This window comes from Tetrao urogallus, assembly GCF_951394365.1.
Source record: "Tetrao urogallus genome assembly, chromosome: 1".
In the NCBI taxonomy this organism is placed as follows: Eukaryota; Metazoa; Chordata; class Aves; order Galliformes; family Phasianidae; genus Tetrao; species Tetrao urogallus.
The window spans coordinates 181,176,445-181,195,442 of NC_136813.1; the positions used below are offsets into that span (position 1 = coordinate 181,176,445).

Genomic DNA, 18,998 nt, shown 5'->3' on the forward strand with positions numbered 1-18,998 from the left:
GAGAAGAGGAGGCTCATGGGAGACCTTATGGCTCTTTACAACTGCCTGAAAGGAGACTATGGCGACGTGGGGGTCAGCCCCTTCTCCCATATAACTATAAAGAGGACAAGAAGGACTGGCCCCAAGTTGTGCCAGGGGAGGTTCAGGTTGGGTATGAGGAAAATTTTCTTGTATAAAAGAGTGGCGAGACACTAGAACAGGCTGCCCAGGGATGTGGTTGAGTCATACCTGGAGATGTTCAAGAAATGATTAGACATTCTACTAAGGAACATGATTTTGTAGGGTAATATTGGTGGTAGAAGGATAGTTGGATTAGGTGATTTTGGAGGTCTTTTCCAACCTTAGTGATTCTGTGTTTCTATAATTCTAATGGATATAAATATATGTCCTTCTCATTCCAGGTACCCCTGAGAGGTCTCATTCTATTCTACTGCAGTATTCTGTCAATGGTGGCATCACTTGGCATCTGATAGATGAGTTTTACTTCACACAGACTACAGATGTCCTTTTTATCAATGTTCCTCTGCCCTACACAGCCCAAAGCAACGCAACACGTTTCAGACTCTGGCAACCTTATAACAATGGTAAGGAACCAACGAGTGTGGGACACCAGATCAACTTGCAAAGCTCATGTCTGTAAGAGGCTGGATTTTTGGACTCAGCAAGAATAGAGACTCTCAAATCTTGTTTCCTTGTATTTCAAGTCCTTCAGTTAAAATTGTGAGATTATATTTACAGTTCTTCTAGAGCTTCTGTATGTTTTAAAGTTGAAGTACCTTAACCTGCTATCTTTGATGGTGTGCAGCTTTGGTCCTGGAGGGCTTGGCAAGTCAAGCAACAGCAATAACGTTCACACATGTTCTTATTATTTTTAATGCACCTGATTTTCATTTACCCTGAGGCCCCATTGCAGTGCTCAAATTATAAAACATGTCCCAAGTGTAAATGGGAATTGGGCCCACCTTGCTTGGAATTAACTAGGCATTAAAAATACATTTAGAAAAAGAATGTACTGAGCAGTAAATCTTTGGATTAAATTGTAAAGGACTGTAGAAAACCACAAGAGGAGCACAGCTTATTGCTTCTAATTAGAGGATATGTGCCAGCTGGAGAAAACTCTCTTCTGCTCTCAGTTATTCTGAATATCTCTTAGCAGAAGCTGTCGTTAAGGACTATTAAGAATTCCAACAGCCATTCAGACCTGGTGATAGAGAAATTATTTATGCCACTCAAGCAAATGCCTACTACAGCTATAACAAAAAAGCAAATTCAAATCTGGACCTAAGAATCCAGTCCCAGTTTATGTTTCCAATGGTCTCACCTAAAACATTTAACTAGATTTTTCTTGTAAATACAATCTTTAAATGGGAATTTTATTTCAAAGAAACCCTTTAACTTTCTTTGAGTAACACGACAATTTTTAGACAGATTGAAAAAAAAAACAGTTCCACAAAAGATCTGGCATCTAATCATTCCACTCCAGTTTGAAAGCACCAGTTCTGTAACACATTCAAATTCATGATCCATTTGAAAAAAGGTCACTCAGAGTTTTCTTCTCTCTTGAAAAGCTCTTGGCTGCCAAACATAGGCTCATCTAGATGATGACACCGATGCTATAATTTCAAAGTAAATGTGATTTCAGCAGGAGACATTCACTTAACATAGGTTTTTCAGTCTTCAGTTTGTTGAGACTTCTATAAATTTTAGAGGAATAAAGTTTAATTTGGTAGAGCAATATGGGCAGCATGAAAAGATTGCCTGTGAAATCTCTCCTTTAGCACCTTTTTTTTCAATTTAATTCACAAATATTAATCTACTTTTTAGTACTAGTTTTATAATGTTTTAATAGAGGTGTTCTCCTTTTCTTTGTAGGCAAAAAAGAAGAAATCTGGATTATAGATGACTTCATTATTGATGGAAATAACCTGAAGAATCCTATTATACTTTTGGATACCTTTGACTTTGGTCCCAAAGAGGACAACTGGTTTTTCTATCCTGGGGGAAACATTGGGCTCTATTGCCCATATTCATCTAAGGGAGCTCCGTAAGCATCTCTAAGCAATAAATCAGGAAGACAAAAAAGACTGGAATAAACTGATGCTAAGATATTCCTTTCTTGTTTTTTTTTTTCACAGGGAGGAAGATTCAGCTATGGTATTTGTTTCAAATGAAGTTGGAGAACACTCCATTACAACAAGGGATCTGAGTGTAAATGAAAACACTATAATCCAATTTGAGGTACTTGTCCTCATAAAGTTACTTTGCTTTTTACTCTAGGAGTTCTCGTTGTTCAGGTTCAGCTCTTTGATCTATTTGTCCAGCTATTATGATTACCAAGCAGAGATGTCTCTCTAATTTCCTTTGTAATTGCTTTGATATTACTTTCCCTCTTGTAGATGTATCACAAACCTTTTATCACACAGAGGGAAATTTCTGCCTCAAAGTGTCCTGTTTTCTTGTCTAAATTACTACTTTGTCCATGCATATATACTTGCACTGTTAACATAACATGTACTACAAGCTGGAAATTCCCCACTGGTAGACAAGATATGAGCACCACGGTACTGCAAAGGTGTAGATTGCCACTTCACAACCTGCTCAGGATAAGTGTAGTTGCAGTATTTCCATGATCTGACCCAGTGGAGAGCTACAACTTTCTGTGTCACTAGAAATTATTTTCTTACAGGCTGGCTTTTTTGTACTGGCTGTACTTCATCAGAGAGCCTGCTTTCCTTTTGCTTGCACTTGTACTTTCATTGAAGCTCCTGTGGAAGCTGTTCTTTACCACAACAGTGTGAATTCACACCATCTTAGGAAGTAATCTAAATGTCATGAATAAGGAGCACATTTTTTGTGCTTCCCATAAAACCATCCAACGACAGCATGTAGTCTAAACTAAAGTCTGTCTCTGGTTTATCCTAAACTCTAAATTGTGCACTGGTTAGAACAGATGCTGTGAGAAGTAACCTTTTAACCTATCCTGTATTTGTTTAGGGAAGTCATTATATTGTCATTAAGATATTGTAAAATAATCTTTCTTGTAAATGCCATAATTATGAAGCTGATTTCAACAAAGATGTAGCAGGCTGTAGCATTAAACAGCAAATGATACTGGTTTATAAACAATTACTGAAATGACACTAATGGTTTTCCAAGAAGACTTGGTTTAGCTATGTACTCATGCATGCTTCAGTTTGTCATGCAATTAATTCATAAATTATTGAAGGCAAACCATTTTCTGTTTTAAAATGTAGATTACTGCCTGTAGAACAAAAAATGTTTGAGATTAGTTTAAGGTATTCGTAACTCTTGAGAGCATTAACTTCATAAAATCTCCATACATACTTCCATATGTGATAACAACATTGTTTTAAGGAATTTAAATGACTTTAGCTCACGTTTTTGAGGACATTAGTGTAAATGAAGAAGCAATGCATAATGCAGTAGAGTTTCTTTCTGTGTCTCAGGAGTCAATAACTATACTGGGTCAAGCATGTCTCTGAGCTCCCAGATGAGTAGACAACTCTTCTAATCAAATGTAGATTGATGGCTCTCAAGTGTGCTGAAGAATGATGAGGGACGTTCAGTGTAGGATATATATTTTCAACATTAATGCACAGTTCTGAGTATTACTGGGCTTTAGTAAAAACATTTTTGTTGTGCAGCAGTATGTTAAAAAGATACCTATTTTGTACTACAAAGATGCATAAACACACAAAATGTGTCATAGGCTTTGTATTTCAGCTGCAATGAGTTTTTATTTATTGGATGGTATATATAGTACATTTTTTTAATATGGTACAGTCATCCTGCAAGGGAACTAATTCTTCCCTTACAAAAGCAATCTGAAACAGAATAAACATCTTAATATCATCATGAAAGAAAAGCAGACCTTTGCAGTAGAATCATGTAAAAAAATAGTCTTAAAAGTTCTCAAATTCTGTACGATATTATTCTGTAAATAATACATGTATTATTTATTACGGGCAACTAGCATTAGCACAGCTGATCACGTAGACTTTTTCTTTTTGCATCTTTACTGTTCTGGATTTCAGGAACCTTGTCAGAACACCTGGTATTTTGATCCCAAACTATGTTTTGGTTTGACACTCAATCTAAATCCAGTCCAACTATAATACTCTTCTCAATGCTGACTCCTCAGGCTTTGTTGCTATACATGAGCAGAAAGGGTAGTGAGTATTGAAAGCTAAGGAACATATTGAAGTGAAACAGCACAAGGCCTGAAGCGTGATCTCTCTGACATAAACATTTTTTTGGAAATGTAACATAAAGGAAGACTACAATGCAGCTCAGTAATTTAACAGAAATTTATGTTTGCACGTTTTGGTTTAATATTTCTGTTTTTAAAAATGCACATCCTTTTGGTGCGATGATAATTTCATTTCCTGACAGAGAACTGCATAAACTGATGCATTTGTTCCAACCACATTATCAGCTTTCTTCTTTTGGAATTTTCTCTAATTAAGTTTTTCTTTTAGTGGAAGTATTTCAGAATTCCGTATCAGATTAATTTTACAAAAAGACAGAGTGCAGTATGCCCATGGACAGGTAGGACGGTGTTCAAGAGTTCATGTTTATATGCATGGCCTGAGTTTGTCATCACAGTTAAATTAATTCCTAAACCACCATCTTCCTGAGATACGTACATACATGAATACATACAGCACCAGATAGGGGAAGCTGACTAAGATGAGCAGTGATGAAGTGTCCCAGCCTGCCCTTTGTCATCCTCTGTATTTCATGTCTCGGACTCCAGATCAATATTGGCTGCACCACTGACAGCTCTTCTGCTGACCCAGTAAAACTGGAGTTCTCACGAGATCTGGGAGCGACCTGGCACCTCCTTCTGCCCTTGTGCTACAGCAGCAGCAGCCACCTCAGTTCCCTGTGCTCCACTGAGCATCACCCAAGCAGCACTTACTACACTGGAACCACTCAGGGTTGGAGAAGGGAGGTCATTCACTTTGGAAAACTGCACCTCTGTGGGTAAGTGTCTGGCTTCTGTGCCACCCACCTGCGTTTGTGTTTTTTTTCTGTTTTCCATTCAGAATATTCTCCTAGCATTATTGATCCATAAGAACTGTGGCATTAAGAAAACCAAATGACAAGAGTTTCTCCACTTTTTGCCCTGAATGGCAGTTAAAGTTTAGCTGATTCTGAAAAATATGTTATGCCTAATGTTAATATTGAATGCTAGTATTTCCCATTTATCCTCATATCTGATTGGTGACATTTTTATGGAAGTGGATTGCATAATAAAAAACTCACCAGCTTTAAAGCTCTTTGAATGCTTTTACTGAATGAGACATTTGAATTCATCAAGGATTATTTTTTTTTTCATTAAATCTGATATTTATTAGAAAATACAGTAAAAGGCAGGCTAGTACAAACTAGATTCTACTTCAGTGTAAGTAAGCAGACCTACCTACTACTCAAGGTTTCTTATAGTCACAAAGTTCTGTGATTCTAATTAATTACTTGTTGCTCTCATTAAGGAACTTCTATGTTTGTGGGACAAGCTGGGTTGGATGATAAGAGATATACAGCATGGAAAAATAATACGTGCTAGCAGGAATGTTAATGTGTAACTTTTCAAAGTATGTAACAATACTGTTCATTTTTTTCGGAGAAAACTCTGATAGCATCAAGACAGTTTGTGTAAAAGATCACATTCTTAAGGATTAAACTGTAGTATGTATGAATGAAAATGAGCTATGCAGTTATGAGACTGTGTTTATGAATCTATTGCATGCAGAGGTTCTTCCACTAAGTAAGTGGCCTTAAACATGCCTCTGAAAGCATGAGAAGACTAATACAAGAGATGAGAACCAAATTTGGAAAGCCTGGGTATTTAATAATTGAAGAAAAAGTTTAATTTTTAAACTTGAATATTCTATTTTATGACAGTTAACATCTCAAACATGGAATAGTTAACCATCTCTTGCAGCAGCTCAGCTGTCTTTCTTTTTTAGCCCAGAAGATTTATTTGACACTTTACCCAACTACCAATGCAACCCTCCAAATGAGAATGTTGACAGTGCAGACTCCTAACTCTAGTAAACTTTCCAGTTATTTTGATTTAGTCCTCTGTCCCATTTGCCTGACTTCCTTCCTATTCCTTCCTTATTGGTGGGTCGGAAATTAGTTGTTGATAATCACTGAACTCAGCATCCATGGTGCATTTAGTGCCGTTAAATTCTGGGGCCAGAGGGCTGAAGAGGAGTCTTCTCCACCAGAATCCACCAAAGTGACAAGAAAAAGTACCAAACATGACTCTTTTTCAGTTATTTCCACTATATGTGTTGTTTTGGAAACCAATGTGTGTACCCAGCAGATAGCTGTAACTAAGAATTGGTACTCCAGCTAGGTCCAGAAGGAAAACTGACCTGTTGGGTCAGTGAAGAAACTCCTGCCAACTTCATCAAGACCAGCATTTAACCCTCTGCTTCAGTTACAACACACACTTCATTCAGACCAGCAGGGAGCCTGAGACAGGGAACTCACGTGGGGTGGAATGAATCCAACCCAAGGGACAGAGATTTCCTCTAGAGAAGAGTTTAAAACATTTTCAACTTCACACTTACATCCTTAACCACAGGGCACAACAAAAACAATGTTTTTTTAATCCCAGCAGGATGTTGGCTTATGGGTTTCTTTCCTGAAACTGCTAGCGGTATCCTCACTGATCAGTTACCTCTTACCACCTGAAGGACATCATCAAGATTCCTTTTTAGCAAATAAAAAGACAAACACTTGTCAGCTACCTGTGCTATTGATTCATCTGCAGCATTTAGATGTTTCTAACAAGCTGTATAAAGCACGTAATGCAATTAAGCTCTTTTCCCTTCTAACTCTTATAGTATCCTTCTTTCTTTGAAACATTTTCTCATGTGGGAATAAAATTAGTCTCTCATGTGCTTTTCCCTGCTCAGTTTGCTTTCCCTCCTTCCCCAGTCTCTTTACATGCAGCATTGATGCAAGTAGTACTTAGGCAGCAAATTAAAAATGACAGGCCAGCACCCAAAGGAGAACATAGTTTAAATTGACAACTTGCACTATCAGTCTGTTTTAAGATGAAGCTGTCTGAAAGCAAGCTGAATACCCCATGACATGGCAGATCATGTTTTCTGTCCACGTAATTGAGGGTGAGATTTCACCAGCCCAGTTCCACAGGTGGTCCATCCTGGAGGCAAGGTAGCAGTGTAAAACAGGATTTCATTCTCCAAGGGAGAATGGAAGTTGCCTAGTCTGACCCAGATGCTGTAAACCAAGGCAGAAAGAAATCCATTTGACCATGGCCAGTTATCCTCCCCAAGAATGACAGGGAGAAGAGTGGTTAGATTTCAAATCGCATTTTCAAGTCTGTCATTCGATTTTGGAATTATGGCAAATGAATAATGTTATTTCTATTTCTGTCAGTATTTGCATTGAATGTCAGCATGAAGCTAACAAGATGAAGGAATTAGATATAGCAGTCTGTTTCCAGAATTAATTTATTAAGTCAGTTCCACCAAAAAGACTGCATGCATATATATAGTACAGTATGTACATATAGTACACAAAGAAAAAAAAAATCTATCACTTGAATTAAGTACACTCTACGCCTTTTCAGGTTGGCAAGGTTCAGATGGTACCAAGGATTTTATCCTGCTGGATCCCAGCCAGTGACGTGGGCCATTGACAACGTGTACATTGGTCCACAGTGTGAGGAGATGTGCAATGGGCATGGCAGCTGTATCAATGGCACAAAGTGCATCTGTGACCCAGGGTACTCTGGGCCAACCTGCAAAATAAGTACCAAGAATTCTGACTTCCTTAAGGATGATTTTGAAGGTATCTCTTTTCATTTTTAGACTGAATTTTGCCTGTATATCTTAGTGGAATTAAGGTCTGAAGGGGTGAAATAGCACCATCTTCCTCACCTTCTGCATGTTTCTCAATCTGATCTATTCTGTGGGACTATGAACTTCTTTAAATATAGTTCTCAAGCATGGCTTGTGAGTGTCTGATAGCTGTCACTTGCCTTTTTTGGAGAATCTGACCCTGTGCTTAGATTTTCATGCTGGAATATAAAATCTTTGCTGAAACAAATTTTCTTAAAATTCTACATGTGAAAAAAGGATTGTAGAAGGAAATGTTGATACACAAAATTTTTTGAAAGAGCTATGTCACTCTAATTCTAATAAAATGTACATTTATTGTTCAAGTAAATATGGTTGGGTAGTTTGACTTTAGCACAGACAGCACATGTGCAAGAGAAGGAAAAAGAGAGGCTTCAGGGCTATGCAGTTTCTCGCTGCAAGGGAAATTTGAGTGGCCTTCACATGGTGAACATTATTTCAGAGCAGACCTCATTCCTGAGCATGAATAGCAGACGAGAACCCCAAGTGGAAAGTGCCAGGAAGAAACTCAAAGCCCCACCATTACATGAGTGTAAGCAGCATCCATGCAAATACCTCTAAAAACACCTCGAGGTTTCCCTTACAAACAAGCATTGCAAGAACTTTGAATGAAGTAGCACCTGGGAAGCAAACTCCTCCATTCATAGGTGCTACTGTTCATTTCAAGTTTCGCCAGCCCTGGATCGCATGCTAGCATATGGCATGCAAAGTTTCCTTATAGAGGTGGATAATTTGCTGTTGTCGTGCAAAAAAAATAAAGAGAAATAGGAAATCCTGTGAAAAACTGGAGACTAAGGTCCCAAACTTAATATTTCTGTTGACAGTTTATTTTTGGTTTTGAATTGTGGCAGTTTTCTAGAAAGCATTGACTCAGAAACACTGGCATGAATGTTTGTAATGTTTAATCTGCATGTAATGTTTAATTTAGCTCTCTTCCTCTGGAAATAGTACTCCTGCAGTAGGAGCACTTCAGAGTAAATCATAAATATGTATTTGCTGTGTATTCAGGTCAGCTGGAGTCTGATAGATTCCTGCTTGTGAGTGGTGGAAAGCCATCAAGGAAATGTGGCATCATGTCTGGAGGAAACAACCTTTTCTTTAACGAAGAAGGTTTACGTATGCTGATGACTCGAGACCTAGATTTGTCACAAGCAAGGTAACACAATTTTTAAGTCCTTTCAGAATGTCATTGCAGAAATACTATACTGAAGAATAAGACATATGTGATACTTCTGTGGTAAGGGCAAGCTGATATAGTCTGCTTTCTTTACTCTTGCACATTCTCCTTTTTAAACACTGTTACCATTTTAAATTTGACTTGAACTTGAATGGGATTAACCATTTAAATGCTACTTTTTTCCTTGTATAGGAACTCCAGGATCTGGCACCACATCTTCAGTAGTTCATGCTTTTATTTCTTAAATGGATAACATGAGTAATTGTTTGTACATCGTACACTCTGCTTGTCTTATGTTTGTTGTATTATGAGCCATTGTGGAAACAGGAGGATCTGCTGCCAGTGTAACTGTTACATTCATCAGCTCATAATTCTTTCATTTCTGAAGCTTAATTTCTTCCTATTGTGCACATTTGTTTCCAATAATTCACTGAGAAATTCCCATCAAGCTGTCACCAACTGTACTGTAGACAGCGACTGAAAAACAAACACTTTTACTGTATTTAGAGACCATGTGGTATCATTACCAGAGAGGAGATATTTAATGAGAGAGACACGCTAAGCAAGCCACATTAAAAAAACTGTTACACTCATACAAATTCAACCACATCCTACTTGCGTGTTTGCTGACAAGTAGGCATTGTTTTCTGGTTTATTTGGTATCTTAGCATCTGTCCTAATTTTATTACTTTTTACCATGGGTACCTTGCAAACTCCCTTCTTTCTAATGTTGTGTGGGAAACACTTTAACAGGCAGTTTATCTGTTTTTGCCTTCTTGTCTTAATTAGCATTGAGCCTCTAACTAATAGTTTCATTGAAGAGCCTCATGATCGATAAGGAAGCGTAATTTCAAACCATTACATTTTTAGATAAGCAATTAGCTGACCTTCAGTGAAGTGCGATAGTTGAGATCCCTGTACTGAATTTAGGAGATTACTCAAAGCAAACTTCTTTCAGAACTTAGCGAACACAGACGTCAATGTGCTGCAGTTATTTGATTTCCTAGATGGTTCTGAAATTAAAAGATTGTTTAACAAAGGATCCTGTAAGTTGCTCCATTAGATCAAATGGCATGTTTTTGTTATTGCTCGTGTTCAAAGGGACGTAATTTATCTCTTTTCCATGAAAGCCTGTAGCTGGATTTGCATATATTGACCTCAAGGTGTTACATGGAGATAAATGGCTCCTGTCCTAATAAAAGGAAAATACAGTGTTATGTTCCATTTTTTGTGTATGCCATGAAAAATAACAGTTATCAACAAATAACTGTATGTCCTCCTCTGAACAGCAAGGTAGACTGTAAAAGCATTGCTTGGGACTGCTCTTTAGAAACATAAAGGAAATGCAGTAGGATTTACTTAATTTTCAGGCTGACTTTATCGGCCACCTGCAAAACAACACAGCAGATTTGGCTTTAACAGACATGTCAAGTTCTGCCTGGGACGTGGGGAGAGGTTATGCCAGGAATGACAGGAACCAGGGAGAACCAGCATTTCTAATAGATCTTTTAAAGAGTGCCGGACTCAGTAATCACATTAAAAGCCCTTCGCTTTTCTTCTTAGAGATCCCCTGAAACGCACAGCTGAGCAGTGCTGTCAGTCCTGTGTGCCTCTCTGCATGGGGGAATTTAAATCAAATGGACTCTCCAATCCAGTATCCACCATCATCATCTCTATATTTTAAAGAATTTAAAATGGAGGACAATATCTTGCCATTACAGTGTTAAGGCAGCTGAAACTACACAGCATGAAGTATCAGTAGGGATGGTTATTTTAGGTATTACGTCTGATCAAATCCCTTTCAGTTTTGAACTGCTGGAATATCGATGAATTTCAGCATTATTAGATCAATAAGAAAACTTTGCTTATCCTTTCCAAAATAGGCAGAACCTTTGCAAAATATCTTTGGGGTGAGAAAAGAGATATTTAAAACTACTAGCTTTTTAATAAAGATAGTTAAACAGTATGTTACCTATGATGGAGAGAGTTATTACTACACTAGTGAAAATTCAGATGAAAGAATATTAACCCATGGAGAGCAGATTCAACAGAGAAAAGGCCACTTGGGTTTATTTCCTTTAAATAATGTGTTGAATGTCAAAGAGAGTTTGTAGAGGAACAAAGGCTCACCAGCAGTGAGTCCAATCCATTATAGATGCTATGTTGATCCATGAGAGTCCCCAGCACTGCTTTGCAGCAGAAGCAATATGTTATGTCTGGGATATGGAGGTAGATATAATCTATAGCCAAAGAAGTTATATATAACTCCAAGAGAATGGTGAGTCGCAGTGAGCACTAGAATTAATTGACTTGTGGATCTGGTATTTTACTGAGGCTTTGTCTCTTTAGCACCTCTGCAGCCCTCACTCCCAGGGGATATACCTGCAGATCAAAACCAAACAGCACTTTTGATACAAAACTTGTTCTGCTGGGTTTCATTTAACCATGAGCCAGGTAGCTATAATGCAATCATAATTAGAACAGATAGAGTGCTTTAAAGCTGTGCAAGAGCTGTGCAAACATGAATTAATACTTGTCATATCCCTGCAAGTCAGATGGGTAAATATCATTACGACAGTGGTTCCTCCACTCTAAGTGCATTGGAGTGCTATTTATAAGCACCAGCTAACAGGAAGAATTTCACAGTTTGATACAGGTCTATCTATTGTACCTCTTTGGAGCAGCCAATTAAAAAGAGGATGAAAGCATTCCTGTCCCTGGGTGTCTACAGCTGGCTTCAGGGAAGGCAGCACGTTTAAGTGGTGTGATTTAGACAAATTTCCCATGCTGAATAAATGGACAAAATGATCCCTGAGTGAAACATGCTTTGTTCTCCTATCCTGTTTTTTACTAGTTTACGCCACTGGGAAATTGAGGTTTTTATTTTGCATTAAAGCATTTCAGCAAATTCACAGCAAAATAAGATCTATGAGGACTGCTCCAAAAGTAATGCCTCCTGCTTTTTTCTATTGGCCCACAACTTCAGAGGTGGTAGGGCAGTAGAGGCTGAGCCCTCCTACCAGTATCCCATTTCACAGTGTTGACATGTGATGGATGGCAGCAGGGGGGCAGTCTGACAGAATGGAGTCTGACATGGAAATGTGGATGAAGCAAAGGTGTGTCACTGAATGCCGCTACGTGGAAATAGTGGCATCTATTGACATTCATTGACACTTGCTGAACGTTTATGGAGACTGTGCAGTGGATGTGAGCACAGTAAGGTTCTGGGTGGTGCATTTCAGCAGTGGTGAAAGTGACAGTAGTTCATCTCTGCTGGTGCAGAATTTTACAAGCACAGCACGCAGGCTGTTCATGGCTGGCAAAAACACATAGCTAATGATGGTGAATATGTTAAAAAATAGTGCTTTGTAGCTGAGAATTTTCTCTATCAAATAGGGTTATTGTGATCTTTGTATCTGCTGTAGTTTCCATGCAAATAAATAGGATGTATTACTTTCAAAACAACCTATGTACTTAGGGCACTGTCGCTTTTCTGCCACTAAAATCTGTACTCAGAGGTTACAGGATAAAAACTTCACCCAGGATTACATTTCTGGTATTTACAGCACCATCTGCTACACACACAAAAGCTCACAACATAAACGACCAGCTTTGTTTAGCACCTGACAAACTACCACACGGGCAAAATGAATTTTTGTCATCCCACCTGCCTGTCTAAAACCATAAGGTCTCCTAAGGTTAATTCTTATTCCAAGGAATTATGAGGCTTATTTCTCCAATTTGCTGTGTAGGATGTTGGAGAAAAGAAACCTTTACAGTAATTCCTCCCGCTGTTAGGTTTGTGCAGTTCTTCATGAGATTGGGATGTGGTAAGGGGGTGCCAGACCCCAGAAGCCAGCCTGTACTTCTGCAGTATTCTCTCAATGGAGGTCTCACGTGGAGCCTTCTCCAGGAGTTCCTCTTCAGTAACTCGAGCAATGTGGGACGATACATTGCCCTGGAAATCCCCATGAAGGCCCGTTCCAGCTCCACACGACTTCGCTGGTGGCAACCATCTGAGAATGGGCATTTCTACAGTCCCTGGGTCATAGATCAGGTAAGTATTCTTTGTTTTGTTCTGTTTTTAATATAAGTTTACTTATATAAATATATACACAGATTGTGAATATATTTATGTATATAACGGTTATAAGACAACACACACTGTGTTGTCTTAATGTTTCTCTTTTTTTGGCTTATGTCATTTCTCTGGGTCATCCAAAAATGCGTTTTAGAAATACATTCCAAGATTATACGCATCTGTAGTATTAGCAGAATTACTGTTTGTTAATTTTGTGTTTTTAATTCATTGTTTCCAAGTTGGGTACCAAATGTCTATTTTGGAGCTAGGAAGGTCTTTTATACATAGGTAGAACCACATGATTACATTACATTAGTCCTCATCATGCAAAATCCAGGTCTGGTAAGAAAAAAACTATTTCAAATCTATAGAAATATGGAATTTCCTTAATAGAATGTAATAGAAAAAGCTATAGAAAAACTTCAGTTCACATCAATGCAGTAAAAGTTTTCTTTCATATTTGAGTCCAGTACACTGTATTACATCACTTTGTATGATTTGGTGTAAATCTCAAGAAATTCCACTGAAGTCTTTGCACTAAAAATAGTGTTATTGGGCTGTCTCAGTTGAATTTGTTTAAATATTTATGAATATCTTTCACAGCCTTTAGTTAGGAAGAAAACAGATGCTGACCTTCTAGCCATATTTAATGGTGTTTGATTTTGCTTCCCATTCATCCATTTAAAAATGAAACAAAAGTCTTATTCTTTCATTCCTGTATCTTCACTGAGTTTAGTTAGTTATATTAGTTCAGGACAATCAGTAATCAAATGCAGAATAACAAATTAGTTCTGCCTTACTTATTCAATAGTAAAATCCTCATCTCTGAAATCCACTGGTAAAACAGAATGTTTCCCCATTTCAATGATCAGGTGCAATCAGACAATAGTGCTCCAGATTATGGTAGAGCTGAACAGTCAGTAGGAAAAATGCCAACTTAGTCATTTTGCTTCTACCAGCATTCATTTCTGTGAGTAGTTTTGCATCATCCAGGATGAAGTTCATTTCCCTAAGCTTAGACAATCTCTTTAGGATCCCTCTATAGGAAAGATCTATTCCCCTCTTTTACAACCTAAAACACAAAGTAAATCTGTCCATTTTGAACCAATAGAACACATGGATCACTAAGCTTTCTCCTCCTACAGGATTTTCTGTCACGTGCATTTGTGAAGACTTCTAAACTTTCATTTAGAAATGAAATGAAAGTCTCATTTCAATAACAATTCATTATATGACATTTCAGATTCTTATTGGAGGAAACATCTCTGGCAATACAGTATTAGAAGATGACTTCACTACACTGGATAGTAGAAAGTGGCTGCTCCATCCTGGTGGAACAAAAATGCCAGTCTGTGGGTCTACTGGGGATGCTTTAGTGTTCATTGAGAAAGCTAGCACCCGCTATGTTGTAACTACAGACATCGTCGTCAATGAAGACTCCTTCTTGCAAATAGATTTTGCAGCATCCTGCTCTGTCACAGACTCCTGCTATGGTAATGAACTCTTAGTATAACCTGCACTTTCTCTTCTTCTCTTGCACAGGAAAATTCACTTGTTTTCTTCTTCCATTATCCATCATAACAAGAACTGAGAAGCAAAGGAAAACTACATGTTTCTATCAGGAATTGTAACATCGGCATTTATGGCTGGTGTCTGAAACCTAAGACAAAATTAAAGTGTGTTTTTCCCACTAGACAGTTAAGTTGCAGTTCAACTCATTTATGAATATGAGCTGTCTTACTCCAATCCCTTTTCCACAGTGTTGTATCCACTGCTTGGGATAATAGTAAGCAGCTGTGAGCTTCCCACATGTGTGTTGGGTTCTGTGGGTTTGCATTTCTTGTGAAGTCTCAGTCCACATTTCACTCTCACCCGAGTAACTAAGAGATCATTTATATCAGCCGACATCTGACACAAGATAAGTCAGCATCAACTGTGAAAATGTGTATAATCCATAGCAAAGAATAAGCATGAATATATATGTATGTATATATGCATGTATGAATGCATGCATATATCTATGTGCAGCGTGCACATATAAACACATATGCATATACATACATACATGTGCACGTAATAATGCAATTTTTAATAGCTTAGATTCCTGTTTTGTCCATACGATGCATATTCAGTGCAGTGCATGTCTTTATACATATGTATGTATGCATACACAAAGAGTTATGTACATACATTTACCAATATAAATTAAAATCTGCTCTGGATTGAATAGACATCACAGGGAAATTAAAAATTGGGTTATTGTGTGGAATTTAAAATACACAGAAATGGGTATTCCTAGCTTTTGTATGCTTGCTTGTACATGTAAAATTACATTCTTTAAGCATAGTTTTTTTTGGGTGTATTTCTTTAAGAGAAGGCAAATGTAGCATGATGGTGCATGAAGCATGTGTAGATTGACTGAGTTGCTGGAATTCTCTGGAATTCCATTTTACGTATAGTCTCAAAAGTGTTGTATCCATTTTTGCTATTCTGAAGCCCATGAAATTAACCATGGATTTCCTCACATGTTCAAGATTTGTTGTCTTTTGGTATTACAACAGCATCCCTAAGAACATCTCTGCTATGTTTAAAAGTGCTTTGGCTCCTTGATTATGTACTGACCAAAAAGTTCATTCTTTTTTCATGTTATTTCTTTACCTACTACACTTACTGTTATCTGACCTTGGTAGAAAATTAGGTTGGGCTAACTCCCTACTACTGGACTGACTCCTTAGTCATGCTTCCAGTCGTGATGAAGAGCTAACAGTAAAAATTCACTCACCCTCATTTGTATCTGCTTGCCCTTGTGTTTTTATAGCAATGTTCTGTGCTTAAACCTGAAGTAGAACTGATTGTGTGATTAAGGGTCATTCTATGTGTATGAGAGTAGGAGAAATGGGCCAGTGGTAATCAAGAAAGATAGCAAATTTACCACCCCTGTCACTGAAACCACACTCCATTTTTTACTCAGCTAGAATGCATGGCAGCTGGAACATTCACTTCAAGTTACAGTTCCATGCCTATTATTATTTACTTTTTAATGACTGCATAAAAGTTTATCTTGGAGTTTGTAGTGAGCTTGACTAATCTTTGTTTTTCGTAATAAAAGTTTATAAGCCCTAAACAGCAAAACAAAGAAATTGCCGATTCTTGCGGAGAAATGAATACATTAGTTTAATATGGCTAGATTGTGTTTGATTGAAAACAAGCTCACTGACTAACAAACTCATTTTAAAATTGTTTATTCTGGATACTGAAATGATGTGGTGTGGAGTGGATTGAAAATGTGACTAAACCATCTTGTTGAAGAGCCAAAAGTTTGAATTTGAGTGTTGCTATGCTTTACAGAAAGATTACAGCCAGCTGAGTCTCATCATTCAGACTGAAAAACAAAAAAGTTTCTGGTCATGATGCTGTCACATCACTTTCTTGTACACAGCAGCTACAAGAAATTGGCTTGAATTAATGCTGGTGACTTGACAGATTATCTTTGCACCTGCAGTGCTTTGTGTTGGGTGGTTGTTGTGTACTGCAGCCTTCTGAGTTGTGCTTGCTCAGCACCATGCAGCACATCCGTTGGCATTGCCACTGAAGGGGTTATCTTCATGCTCCTGAAACGAAGTTTTGAAAAGCTCTGAGTGGTTCTTTTGTCAGCATAGTATTGTGACTAAAGATCTTTGGGCTTACCAGCTAACTTGTTGGTGCGGGCCTCTATATTAGCTAACCTACCAACTTTCCACCTTTAGCCATTGAACTGGAGTATTCCGTGGACCTTGGAATTACCTGGCACCCAATTTTGAGAGACTGTCTTCCCACTAATGTGGAATGCAACAAATACCATCTACAGAGGATTCTCATATCAGACACTTTCAACAAGTGGACCCGGATTACTTTGCCTCTGCCTCCCTATACTAGGTATGTCCTTCTGGTTTTCTGCAGAATAAATCCAAATGTATGACTATATATCGTAGTATGAAACATTCTAGTGTTAAAATAATTGTACTTGCCATTTTTTGCAAAGCTACTTTTTCTAGTAACTTAGAAATAGGAAATTCTCGTATGCCTTGTCCTGTGAGGGGGTGGAGCAGGGGAAACTCTTAAAAGAATCTCATGGTATTGGCATCCTCACTATGTTTGGTTGTTTTGATGGCTAATATGAATTGTCTGAATACCCACCTGCATCCTGTGCTTGCTGTTGTTGGCTATGAGCTGGTGTTTTAAAAGTAATACTTTGCAGGCTTCTTGTTTTTCTGTGCATTCCTTGTAGCCTTTGCATCTCTCTCAACTTCTATGCTCATGTTTTTACACATGCCTCATTTTTACCTCTTTTTCCTTGTTGTACATTCTTTTGTCCTTGGGGTAAGAAAACTTAAGGGATTTGCTGGGAGGCTTCATTTTGTGCAGTGAAAGGAGCACTGACTGCTGCTACTTGGAGTGCAGCCATACACTTCACAGTTACGCCCTGAAAACAGCTTAATATTTTGTTGGTGGTGGTTTTGTCTCTGCCAGAAAGATCTACACAGAGCTAACTGTGTAGTTCAGACTTCCAGTTCATGTCCTTCTTGATGCACTGTTTTGCAGTGCTAGCTGTGACTGTCCCCCATGCGGTCATACCTGATAATACCTGATAAAACCAGAGCAAAGCTTGCCCAAAGTAGAGCTCTGCAAACAAAGGCAGTGTGAACATCAGGCCTTCAGCACAGCTTCATTTTCCAGCTTCTCTCGTAGAGCTGAGCCCCGTTTCCTAACATGAGGCTAGGCTGAGCTAACTGCAGCCGCAATGCAGGCGTAGATTATTCTTATTTGAGAAGTTAGAAAGGATGCCAACTACTGCATATACAAGTTTGGAAACAGAGACCTATATTTTTCAGAAATTCTACTGAGAGCATCTATCCGGTTGCCACAAGTTTTGAAACTGGCAGTCCATGTTCTGCTACTAACTGTTTTGACATCTAGACTCTTCCCTATCTCCATTGCAGTGCTTTATGTCATCTAATAGTACATGCAGAGCTTGTTCCGAGCAATGATCTTCTCTGCTAACTCATTTGCACTGCTTCACTATGTACTGCCTGTAAAATCCATTAACATGGCAGTCTTTGTAAGAAAACTGTAAATTTCCATGCAGCGAGGGCTTTCTAGGGCTTCACAGGATAAATAAAAACTGGAAGTAGTACTCCAAACTAATTGAATTTGGACCTGAAAGGAATATACCACCTGAGATTTACTCAGGTTTATGCATAGCTGTGCTTTTAAGGCTGAGATTTTTTGGCTGCCATATGCCAAAGAAGTCTGATGCCTTTCTGAGGGAAAAAAAAAATAAAAATGCTGTTCAGCCCAATAACTACACATCTGAGCTCAAGTAATACCATTTCACAAAGACTGTAAGATAGGGATTGTGTGAGACAGGATATTACAACCTTAGCTCACAAGCAAGAAAGAAATTAAGCTTAAGTATAAGGAATAGTACAGCTAGTAGTAAAGTCAAGTGCATCTTTAGTAAAGGAGCAATATAATTCTTGTGCCTTTAACTACTTCAGGCTGTGAAATAGCATGTGTATTTCTGACTACTTGTATCCGTATATTTTAAGGACCTGAAGGCTACCTGGTGAACAGCTTGGACTGGCACACAGCACCCATAATGGCAGAGCTTTTTAAGGCCCATGCTCCTCAGAGGGCCCTATAGCCTGTGGCCTGCAGAACACAATGAACTTTTAGTTATATCTTAGAGCTGATTTTAAAATGCAAACACAAAGCTTCTCCCAGCAGCATCAGTTCTGTAAACTGTTAGTGAAGTGCAAAACCTAATGTAGGTGGAGTG

At 38.2% G+C, this 18,998-nt stretch overlaps 1 protein-coding gene across 1 annotated transcript in view; it reads left to right on the forward strand.

The window, feature by feature from the left end:
- RELN (reelin) overlaps positions 1–18,998 on the forward strand; it is a gene marked incomplete at both ends in the record, with an annotated part of 268,207 nt that overhangs the window by 224,510 nt on the left and 24,699 nt on the right. The window contains 9 exons of the mRNA XM_079534561.1: positions 402–584; positions 1,873–2,044; positions 2,136–2,238; positions 4,778–5,007; positions 7,634–7,854; positions 8,931–9,078; positions 12,898–13,156; positions 14,424–14,673; positions 16,927–17,095. Coding sequence (XP_079390687.1) covers positions 402–584; positions 1,873–2,044; positions 2,136–2,238; positions 4,778–5,007; positions 7,634–7,854; positions 8,931–9,078; positions 12,898–13,156; positions 14,424–14,673; positions 16,927–17,095 — 1,735 coding nt within the window. The remainder of the gene's footprint in view (positions 1–401; positions 585–1,872; positions 2,045–2,135; positions 2,239–4,777; positions 5,008–7,633; positions 7,855–8,930; positions 9,079–12,897; positions 13,157–14,423; positions 14,674–16,926; positions 17,096–18,998) is intronic.